The sequence below is a fragment of the Haliotis rubra genome, unplaced genomic scaffold, assembly GCF_003918875.1.
Source record: "Haliotis rubra isolate DU_JTF1 unplaced genomic scaffold, ASM391887v1 Scf541, whole genome shotgun sequence".
NCBI lineage: Eukaryota > Metazoa > Mollusca > Gastropoda > Lepetellida > Haliotidae > Haliotis > Haliotis rubra.
The window spans coordinates 356,118-369,114 of NW_025767237.1; the positions used below are offsets into that span (position 1 = coordinate 356,118).

General features: G+C 38.8%; 1 protein-coding gene across 1 annotated transcript in view; it reads right to left on the reverse strand.

The window, feature by feature from the left end:
* Positions 1-12,997, reverse strand: part of LOC124253472 (integrin alpha pat-2-like) — a 111,405-nt gene that overhangs the window by 43,451 nt on the left and 54,957 nt on the right. Inside the window, exon 5 of the mRNA XM_046687257.1 lies at positions 6,401-6,465. Within this exon, the coding sequence (XP_046543213.1) occupies positions 6,401-6,465 (65 nt within the window). The remainder of the gene's footprint in view (positions 1-6,400; positions 6,466-12,997) is intronic.

Genomic DNA, 12,997 nt, shown 5'->3' on the forward strand with positions numbered 1-12,997 from the left:
GCTCAACCAATCAATACGATGAATCCGAACCAAGTACATGAAGATCACAGTTGTTCTTCTTAGATGACCTGTCTTCATGTCCCGGTTCCTTAAGCTACAACATATCGGTGGCATCCTAGAGCATCTCAAAAGTGTTCATGTACAAAGTTAACGTGGCTATCCAACACAAGTATAGACCTGGTATCTATTCATAGCTATATCTAACACAAACTCATCACTCAGGGAGTACAGCCAGCGTGATGTACTGTTAATGTAGTGTGATGTTTTTGTAGATTTTGAGATGGCCCCCCAGTGTGGTATACGTGTTGTAACTCACACCAATATTTACATGTCTGGTGGTAACACTTTTCTCATCTGTATAAACATATGTTACATGTAACATATCTATTCTGAAGTCTTTCAACCAGTCTTCCACTCTCAAAAGGTATTTGATTCAGAATAACACACCTCTCTTGAGGTGTCTGGTGTACTGATATATAATACACACATTCCAACAGCTGAGGTATCCTGTCTGTCACAGGAATTACCATATCTTTAACAAAATATTTAAAACAAAATTATGTCTGCCAAAATGTGATGCAGTGGAGTTTCATCAAATGGATTTCACTCCGAGCATTACCCATTGTTTTTAGTTATTCTCAGTTTGCGAACAAGTCCTAAAACAGCTGTTCATAGAAACCGAACAACACTCAACAACGTCTGGATTGTTGTTTATTGTGGGATTCACCTGTACAGGTGCTTGTTAGACCTCCGTGTTTAAAATACTTCTTCTACAAATATTATTCAGAAACATACAGGGTCTGTAATTGTAAATAACCCAAACATTTACATTAAAAGCACTTTAGAGATAATATATTTCAGCAAAAACAGATGCTCCATTAAAACAATATTTGGAAATTTTATTTGAAGACCAAAACATAATTCACTTCCCATATATACTGCTCAACTTTTGAGGGGGATATTATCTTTCTATGATACACAACATTGATTCTCATATGTCAGTATATATGAATAGAATGTCACATGTGGGGATACCTGCCAAAAGTTAGGCAGTATATATTACAATACTCAGAAGTAATTTGTAAACCTAACTTTGATCACAGATATAAAAAAAGAAAAAAACATTAATTCTGTTTAATTTAAGAACACAGTTCAATAAATTTAGTAAATAAACAGAAAACCTACAGTGTAGAGAACATTAAAATTATATATGTCAACAGATTGGTGACACAAACAAATAGTGAGTGAGTGTGTTTAGTTTTACGCCGCTTTTAGCAATATTCCAGCAATATCACGGCGGGGGACACCAGAAATGGGCTTCACACATTAAACAGTGAAGAATGAGAACAATTCTATGGACATACAACGTACTTCTATATTCTGTATAGGCGACATTTTGACATAGAATCTGATGTCGTTCAGTCAATAGAATCTATATCAAAACATCGCCTATACAGAATATAGAAGTCCTCTTTCTTCATTTCCTCAACTTCTAGAATGCCAATCAAATAAGTTAAACAAATAGTCCTGATGCTTTTTTTCACATTTCCTAAACCAAGCATTAAGAAGACACATGGTAAGCTGAGGTTCAGATAAGCAGATGCTGTGTAGATGCTGTGGGAGCGATGACCTTATCTGCTCTTACCCTATCGCAATGTTGATTGGATCTCCAGTTTTTAAGTCCAATGTTTAGTTACAGTGTAACCCGGGTTATCGTGATCCCACATACACAGAACGTGATGATATTTATGTGAAATGAAACATACACAACATAGAAGACTCCTGTATCTGTAAATCTGGTTCTCACATCCCCACAGGGACGTTCACTTACCGCCAGCAGCAGGGGACACCGTTATCTGGAAACTAGTCAGTATTTGGGAATAGGCAAGAGTCTGCATTAACAAGGTTTGACTGTATATGTGTACAACATTTAACTATGACCTACACAGCACACATTTGGATTGGACTATATACAACATTGATGTTCCATGCCTGCAATATGAAGTATACACGTAGCTTTCCCTAAAAGAGAACCTATCTCTACAACATCTAAAATGAAAATATTGTTCTTCCAATGACGGTCAGGGGTAAAAGGATTTTCATCATTTGCAACCATTAAATCCGCTGTTAGGGACAAGGAGGCTCAGTGATCATAGCTGCCAACATTCTCTTCCCACAGAGGTTACTTGTCATATCTTCCTACGAACATCTGTTCTAATATGGCCCTTTCATGGTGCAAGTGTTCAGAATTCCTGATTGGTTGCAATCAGATTTAGTTGTGCAATCAGCGACATTGTTTCAAAAGTGATCATTCGCAAGGACTCGGTAATTTCTGAATGCTTCGGAAAAACTGGAACCTCTTCCCCTGCGCGATACGCAAACGTTTACTTCTAGACAGAACTCAGTCATGTAATGGCGGATCAATGGCGTCACCATCGCCCTCGTTGACAACTGACAAGCTTGACATTAAATGTCTTGATTTTACGAGAACCGGGAAATATGGCCGTGTTAGAACAGAGGTTCGTAGGAAGATATGACAAGTAACCTCTGTGGGAAGAGAATGAGCTGCCAAAGTAGATATGCAGAGTTCTGCAGATGTTGTCTTCAATGTTGATCCTAAGTTTGCTCCTACATCAAGTATGGGTCTATCTGTGGTTGTCATTACCTGTGCCAGTGGACTTCATCACCTTGCAAATGTCTGTGATCTCCTTCCCTGTTGACAGCGCTGAACTAATGCTGAAGAGGCACTAAATCTAACTCACTAACTCACTCAAGGAGCAGCCATTTTCTGACAAAGCTGTTACAAGTGGAAACTGTTCATGCATGCCTGACTGGTCAGCAATTCGCTTGTTGCCATGACAATCAAGTTCAAACATCACTCAAATATTTAACACCATGCAGTTAGGCGAAACACAACATCAAACACCCATAAACAATATGGTCAAACCATCAACACCAAAAGCACACAAAAACAAATTCTAAATTCATCATTTCAGTTTTCTTTAAGTGCAGCATACAGCACAGAAGAAGTGAAAGAGGAAGTTTGGCTGTTTTATCCAAGTAACTGCCTTGGGGATGAAAACAAGGCAACATTCTAATGCAGTTTGTGAAATGTGTTGAAAACTCTGGTGTATTTCATGACATGGTCTGAACCATACATAAGGACGATGAGAATACTGTGCCAGGAAGATCAGAGAAGTGTGGAAAGCATTGGTACAGATATCGGAACAAGCCTGCAACATGTGTGTAGACAGACAGAAGGATCTCATTGACGGTGTCACATTCTTCCATTACAAGGTGTGAGACTGACCCCCATGCATGGACATAAGAGCAATACCTACACTGTATATACCTGTGGTGGAGATATAGGTGTTATTGTACCGGGTCATATACCTGGCTTGTATAATCCATTATAGACCTTTGGTCTCTGGAAGATAATACCTTCTGAGCCAATCAGACACCCATGGTTGTTTCTGGAACTGGGTCTTTGGCTTTTGATTTCTGTCAGAGACATTGGGCCAAGAGTTCACCTCAACAGTGCTACATTCATGTCTACACCAAACCCTACTGTACATGTCAGTATCCCTCCCTCATTTTCAGATTTCAGTTTGGAAAATTGAGTTTGGCCATGAAACATTGATATTCCGTAAAGGTCATCTCCAGTGATTGAGGACTCTCTCCTACTGAGTGGCAACAGAGCACTGCTCCAGCATAATACTGCACATCAGCCTCACAGTGTGTTTTATAATATTGCATGTAAGTGTCATCATGTTCAATTTCTATTTAATTTCCCTACTGACATTCAGGTCAACACTGCTCTATCTGGCTTCCACGCAGTTTAATCACTTTGTCTAATGCTGCCATTTTTCAGTTTCTTATACCTGCATTTCAGTTCCACACTTTTTAAATTGTATTTTACAATTTTTAATTCAGTTTATTTATGTTACAAATTAGCTTTCAGTTTGTTTACTGTCTCATTGTTACACTGCTACAGAGTTTCCCCGGCGAATGCTCAGAATAACTCACCAAGAGTTGGCTACCACTTCAATGATAGGGATCAAACCCAGGTCACAGACATGATAAGCAAATGCTTTAACCAGACGGCCACCCAGAGCTTCCCCATCTTATTATTGTGATGGAGCTGATGACAGAGGGGCCACTTCACGAAGCCAGTAATCATACCATCAGATATCATGATATCCTATGGGGATATCAATGTAACCCTCTGAATTGTCTATAATCAACATCAATCACAACCGTTATACTTCAAAGATTTATGAATTATTAGAATTATGATTGAAATATTTCAATGGATCTTGTGATCTGAATCAATGCGTCAGCACGCTGCAGATGATTTGTGGCAGCAGCCCAAATTGCTACTTGAAAATTATTACTTGTCAAAATATCCAGGAAATATGGATTTGTGATCATCTTTTTGTCCTGTTATTGCCAAATTGACAAATATTCTTGACACTTAAATCTCTGAATGTTTTCAGTGTGGTCGACACAGGCTAACTGATGGGTCGTCTAATTAGAGTTTATACTACAATGCAGCCCAGTGATTCACTTCCAGTAATGTTTTTGATGGTTGAATTACACTCAAATTTTCACTTATTTGCCTCACTGTATAACAGTTTTTACCAGTGTTGTTTAGATGATATAGTCTTGTTCAAACCCAGTAAAGGGCCCAAATTTAATCACAAAACCAGACACTTTAAACTTTACAAAAAGATTAGAGGGGTCATAATGTTTGCCTTTGTTCTCATTCCACCAATTATGGCAACCTGATTACCAGTTAAATATAAAATATACAGTATCTATGACAACCCTTCATGGGAATTTTTACGCACACTATACTAGTATTTATTATATAATGCATATTACAAATGTGAATTTTTTTGTGGAAAGATGTAAATTATATATTTGACTGAAAAAGTGCTTTTTTAAAGATTCTTATTACTTATTTTTCTTGAAATTTCAATTACAAAAAGTTTCCAAGGAACTAATCTGAAATCAAACCTACATCAGGTAGAAATCTTTAGACCTCCCATCTCATTCAGTGATGGCAACAAATTACTCTTGTCTCCACAGTGTTATCTGCAAGGAGATGATCCAACTGATCACGTCGTGTGTTAATTACCCTGTAACACCAAACACCTGAACTCACAGGTGGGTAATACTCAGTCAGCAAGACGATATGCCACTTGTCAGTAGCCTGCTGCCACAGAAGGTCATCATCAAGGTGTACTGATGGGCTTCCAGACCTAACATATCATGTGACTCTATACAATTCCCTAACATGAAATAGACATAAAGTGACTAACTTGCTGCAATGGCAACAACCTTCAATGTTCGGATGTCAAATTAATTATTTTAAATTAAAAGAAAGAACTAGTCATGGTATGTTTAAATAAGATTTGTAAGGGAGTTCAGTGAGTATACAAATGTGAATATGTCATAGAAGATAGTTGATGTGGTGGATAGAACATATGCCCAGTGAAATTACGGTTAGTGGCTTAATATCCTAGTCACATGATACTGAAAGATGTTACAAGATACTTGATGTTTCCCTTCCTGGTGCTTGGCATTTAGGGAATAGAACACTGACTCTGAGGGTGCGGGTATGAATCCCGGATGGGACACAACCCAACAAAAGTACGAGAATTTGTACTTTACTAAGTAAGTAAATACAACATATGTTCCATTTGACCACTTTCTAAATGGCATTGTGTATTCACAACGAATACAACAGGGTCTGTCTGGGAATCGGTGTATTGTGTCTGAGAGGGCTTCCATGGTAAGCCGACGTTAGTCTCAATTAGTACAAGCTTTGATACACACATGTATGCACACTGCTTTATAACTGCAATCATTCTGAATGCAACATTCAACCCCATTTCACCTCTAACTTGTAATATTCTGCTGTTCTTGACCATGGATATGTCCACTGCTTCATCCAGCAGCTCCCTCATCAAGACCAATTACAAACCAACAGAAATCATAAATAACGATGTGATTTGTCACAACTTTGATTACTTACATTTCTGCACTGTAGAAGTCATCATAGAAGACAGGATAGAAATCATTACACAGCACAGCACAACAATACAGGCATAGATACATAAAACAACACAACAACAGCATTTCCCAGAAGCCTTTGAAACATTATTCAAACATCATTCCAAATGCACGCCCACACAAATGTCCAACATGCAAACACTGCAAACACTGGCGTGACCAGGAAAGACTGGTCAACACAACAGATCTAAAGGCACAACAAAAACTGAAATTCACAACACCATTTTCAATATTATGTTCAGGGTTGGTATGGATTCTTTTGGTTAGTGCGAAAACGTCATGCATGTTCACAGCATGACACGCGCATGTCCAACGGACTCACTTGCGACAGGGCAACGCTCAAGCCTGACTGACAGAAGCCTTGTTTGTGGAAGCCCCACGTCCCATCTGTCGTTAGAGAGAGACACACGTGAAGTACATTCACCTACAGAGGGCGCTCACAGCGACACCCGTCATGACACTGGGACCAATACAAACTTAAACTTTCACAAACCTAAAACTTTTCATTTGACATACTCATAGAAACTAAATAGAATTTTATCTCACTTTCATTTTCAAAATAAGAGAAATGGGAAGTGGACAGATCTAGCTGATGTGATGGTGGGTGAGGGTCGTTTTGAGTTGAAGAGTCTACTTAGAGATGGGGATTAGGGTGGAAGAGTCTATGGAGAGATGGGGATTAGGATGGAAGAGTCTATGGAGAGATGGGGATTAGGGTGGAAGAGTCTATGGTAGATATGGGGTTTAGGGTGGAAGAGTCTATGGTAGAGATGGGGATTAGGTTGGGGAATTGTGATTTTGAGATTCCTGTATTTGGATACAGTGTCATGACCAGGTTGTAGATGTCCTGTCTATCTCTACCATCACTTACCATTCCTTTTATCCGCTCATCGACTACAGCAGATCACATGCCTGTGTCTAGCAGACATGTAGAAAATTGATTTGGCCTAAATCCAGACCAGACCAGTTGCCTTGTTTCAATTATTTTAAGTATTTTTAAAAACAAAAGAAGTTCTTCTTTAATGAAATTATGTTCTTGAAAACATATTTGTGATACTATACTTGTTAAAACTAATTCAAAATACTTTTAGCATAAGTAGTAATATAATCAGTGAAAAACAAGGACATATTTTGGTCTGGCCTAAAACATCAAATGCTAACTCTTCACTGTGAACCTAGTCATGCAGAAAGTAAACTAACTGAAACTAAAGGAAGAAAGATGATCTATGGAAACTGTAAAGGAATACAATATCAAAATAAAACCAAATAAACAATTTTGTGCACAAAATAAAAATAAGAGAAGTAATCTGCTGATAGTCCAGTACAACATCAAGTCATTCTGAGAAAATGCAAAGGACACCTGAAAGTAAAAATCTAATTAGTTTTAGTTTCTGTCAAATGCACTGGAATACAATACTTATCACATAGTGACAACACTTACATCGTCAGACATTGTGCAACATTCTCAGTTTGCAGACAGGTGTACAGACACAACACTTACACAATGTGCAACACTGCACGTAATCTCTCACCCATTGGCAGACAAGGGTGGCAGAACAACACTTACACAATGTGCAACACTGCACGTAATCTCTCACCCATTGGCAGACAAGGGTGGAAGAACAACACTTACACAATGTGCAACACTGCACGTAATCTCTCACCCATTGGCAGACAGAACAACACTTACACAATGTGAAACATTGCACATGAAGACAATGCATACAGACATGACATGGGCAAGAATTGTGCAACATTGTAAACCATGTAGGACTCTTTTCACAGCTTGATCAGTGTGCAGTAAGGTACATATTAGTTACAAGTGTGAACCATATACATATTATCAACTGTATGTTGTATAAGATGTGAGGAAAGATCGTATAGATCGTTGTATCGGAAAATGAGCATGAGAGACAGCACAGTCAGTAATAGTCCAGCTAGATCACAGCAGCCCTTAAATAATCACATTCCTGACAAACCAGTGCTTGATAGCAAGAACATCATGTAATGTCATCAACAGACCTGATCACAACCTGTTTCTCATTCTAACCACACTATTGTCTAGATTCCAACAGAAGTATAGGAATGTAATACAATCCCTCCAACAACACACCAGAACAATCCCTTTAACGACTACATGTAAGAACGACTACATGTACTACAGAGAATATATTTACATGTAAGAGACGTATTTAGCATTAATGAGTTGAAGCTTTCTTAATAAATTCATGATGTAAAATGATGATGTAATGACAGCAAAGGTAGTTTAACTTCCATCAAAACAAGGATCCAACAAGCAACACAAACATTCCTGGTGCTTGACCACACTCCATGATGATCAAGACCAAAGACAACAGTTAGAACTATACAGTTTCCTGTCTGCCAGAGTCTATAGATACAATCTTCTCTACCAATTTCAACAACCCTATTATCTTCCCCTCATCTGCCACCAGAGGGCAGTATTTGCAGTATAGGATGTACTGCGCCCCCCAGACACACCTGTTTCCTCCTCCAAGGCCTGATTGGCTGTAAATTAATGGAAGGAAATATTGGGAGGAACTGCGGCACAATCCCACCATGTGTTCTTTAGCCATCATCCCTGTACAGTCAACATCAAGTCTGTCTACAGTCCATGAACCATATTATATTCCTTTCCAACCACCCTGTCATCCTATAGCTCTAAATGAAGCAAGTCTACATTTTCAAAAGGTTCCGAAACTCCAATCTCAATTGAACTTCTTTTCAAATGAAAAGAAATATTTTAAAAAATTATTTTTCTATCTAAATTTAGCTGATATAGTAGTATGTTATCATTATTAAGAGGAATTTTATTCCTCTATGTCAGCAGTTGTTTCTGGGTGGTTCCACATCCTCCAAACTTACAATTCAACGTCAGGTGCTTCCTGAGATTTTCTGAAAGACCAAAGGAATAACCATTTTCCAAAACTTCATCTGAAATGTTTCCTACAGGTCTACTTCCAGTACTTTTCATCCCTGGTTCAATATTCTTCATGGCTGGAAGGAGGTCCATTCCAACAGCGCCATGTTGGTGCAGGGGCAATATAGATACGTTATCGGCCAGCACGAGGTAGTACATTGTGTGATATGACGCAGCTATCAGCATGTGTCTCAACCAATGAGATACAGTAAGCTTCTTTATACACCAGTGGACACCAGATAGATATACTGTCTGTATTGGATTACTCCCTGACACATGGCCAATTAACCAGCACTGTCACTGCAAGCCCTTTGTTTCTCATGGATCAAGAGTGGGATATACGGCACGTATACACCACCACTCACACAACTCAATCAGAATTGTCTCTCCTTACAACTTTCCTCACAAAACACTTCTGTTTTATTCCCCCTGCCTTTTTCTTTCAATTTTCTTATCTATTTCACCCTTTTCTTCCATGCTGAGGCCAGGCTGATGTATTTCCTTGTGTAGGTTCTGTGGTCCACATGCCAGGTGTAAGGTGGTGAACATGATACATTCAAGGGTTATTTGAATACAATTACTACTTACTATTATATATTTGGTGAAAAACCTCTCACCATGAATAAACAAGAAACCCCAAAAATGTTCAAAAGAAAATTTACACAAACAAAAATTTACAAACATTATTTTATATACAAAATGTAGATCACATCTTAAACAAAAATAATGGCTAGGTCTCACAAATGATTCTTTCCTCTTCATAACACAAAAATTCACTTTTGTCTTTTCCTTCTTACAATACCCAGGTGAATATGACTTCCGCTGATGAATTGACACAGTGCAAGACAGACCTTCAACTTGTCCACAATATTTCCAATTAAAAATTACAATGCCAACGCAATATTTATCATCTTGAAATCAAGACATATGATCAATATGTTTTTCAATGAAAACACACAATCTAGATTCACTTTCCAAAAAAATTCAAAGGAAAAACAAAGCAAAGAGCCTTTTGTGGGAGCACTTAGATGATAAAGTATCTTTAGAATCTGTATAGTAAAATATCGGGCATGTTTCAATATTCGTGAAACAGATAACAGTTGCTGGTCCTGTTCGGCCTCATCAAGACCTGCAGGTTGTGGGAAGACAGCACCTAACATAGCAGCCTGATACTGAACAAAGTAACCCTTCAGTGTACGGCTCCCTATCCCAGGTAAACCTGTCAGCTGCTTCCATACAAAACCCCAGATTGATGCTCTCTGTGATTTACGGTATGAGCCAATGACGGGGTTGAACAGTTTTTGTAATTTGCAACTTTTTTATGCACTGACAAGCCAGCATGTCTAATCATAGGCTTGATAGAAATGTGATCAGCAAAATGTCTGTAATTAGCGGAGATTAAAACATCATCTGATTGGCACAATCTCTGGCTAAGATCAGTTTTGAAACTCGATGACGGGAGGTATTTTTATGGTTCATATGAGGACAATAGGTACAGCTCTGTGATGTGGGACAGGAGCTGGGTAACATTACGGAGCCATGCACCGACTTCATTCAACATATGTGCAGCACTCAACCAATAATTTATGTTTCCTGTAGTGCAAACAACCATAGCCTCATTATCTGCTTTGTCCTAATGCATTGTAGTTCCCGGTGTAACAAAAGAATATCTTTTCTGAAGGTAATTCATTAAATAACCTGTGAAACCACATACCTAAACTGTGAAAAATATACCAGTTCTTAAACTACATATCTTAGAAACAGTAAACTTAATGATACAGAACAGATGAAATACAAAATGATGAGCTTGTCATGTAGTGAGAAGTACAGGTGGTATTGTTTTAGCCTGTGTATCAAAATAGCAGTTACATTCCAGTAAGAATATTTATCAGATTATCTCACACCTTTTTAGTTGCCTCCTCAAACGAAGATATCTATATGAGGTACACAGAAAACGGACAGGAAGAATGTCTACCAATTGAGAGAGACGCTTAATGACCCAGGTAAACAGCTGAACTCCCCGTTGAGATAAGCCTGCCTACAACAGCAGTAATGACTGTAAACAAAGTCGGCGGAGTGGCACCAGTGACGAGGCCACAACAACAGTGTACCACAACACAGAATGTATCAAGATGATGAATGCGATGAATGTCGTGTAAATAATGTCTGACTGAAGGATGAAGGGCACAAATGTCTAAGGTGAATCAATTTATTGCTCAGGGTTACCTCCCTTAGCTATGCAAGGATATGCTTGTCATGGGTTTTAATCCTACATTTGCCCCAATAAGATCCTTTGATGTCACATAAAATTTGTGCTTATGTGTCTCAGTATGATCCAGAAGTCGATGACCTGTGTGACTTGATACTTTGCTCCAACATCAAGCTGACACACCGGGATATAACTGATATATCGTTCAAGCTAGTTGTCCGAGTCAGCTTCACTGGAAGATGGAGTTTGCACTATGACTGATGTATTAGATTTGGATGATGCACTATTCATTACAGGCATGTAGTTTGACAGGTGTCTTGTGGCCAGGTAGCCTTCATAAATAACTGTTTTACTACTTCAGCTACTGATCAGAGTGAGTGAGTTTAGTTTTACGCCCCTTTTAAATATATTCTAGCAATATCATGGCAAGGGACACCAAAAATGGGCTTCACACATTGTACCCATGTGAGGAATCAACCCAGGTCTTCAGCGTGACGACTTCTAATGAGAAGTTTTAGTTTAAGCAAACGTCTTTCTTGCATAACTCCCTACTAAACCAATACACAAAACTTTACTATTGAACAATAAACTGTCTTAACCACCTGTGTTGTATACAACTCATTATATACCATTGATACACCACCACCACAAGGTACACAATGCCTATTGGATAAATCCAACCATTCATTCCAAAGACATCTTATCAACCTGCTGATTGGACCAGGGACTGACTGACAAGATAGGCCTGACCAGGCTATTGTTTGTTGACAGGGGGAGATAATTTGGTGTCAAAGGTTATCTAGTGAAAGTACATCATTCTGCTTGTTTAGCAGCCACTAAGAGACCAATTGCTGCTACACGACCAGAAACAGTTGGCAGCCTGATTCTCCAGTATGTCTGTTTGTTCCTCAAAAACTGGAACATGAAAGGCGATCTGCAGCAGCAGTGTCCCGTCATTAAGTAACTGGAATCAACACTTCCGGCCTCAGTAATTTGTACCCACTTGAAACTTATCACATTGTAAGTGAGTGATAGAGGTTTTATTCTGCTCTTTCACCTGACAGGAAATAACCTTCACCCATTGTACAGGGAACAAACTTAACCCTTACCCTGTCTGTCAGCCACATCACTTGGTACATAGATACAACAGTGAGTGAGTGAGTGAGTGAGTTGGGTTTAACGCCACCCAGGATAGTATATCAGTTGTATCTCTCAGTGGCAGCATGATGTGGAAGAACAACTGACCTGATGCAGGTGTCTGAATATACCACCAAGAGGAAACCTATGAGAAACAATGCCGACAAACCTTGAAACACAGGGGGCTAACAGGTATTCAAATACATGGTCACTGGATTCTGGCATGCCCAAGGGAAGTAACTCTGCACAGCAAACTGCAGTGCCTCAGTCCTCAGTTGACTGTGACAGCTGTGCCCCGTCTACATCTATCAACCTGAACCCATTGTCTTAAAGACATGTTTCTTGGTAATTTCTTGCCACATTGTTACACACAATTAAGTCATTTCGTGTTTTCCAACTTATCGATTACTTCATTTTCTATATATTCACCTACAAATCTAGAGTTGGTGAAAGCAGAAAAAAACTTTGCAGTTTCTACCAGGTTCTACCAAGCTACAGCTGTGAAGTCTTAATGATAGATAGACGCAGCAAAAGTCAAACACAGTATGAACTCAGAAAAGCGCTTACCTAAATCAGTTCTACCGACGGATACGTCTCAATAACAACACAAAATAAAAGAGAAGGTATTAATACCA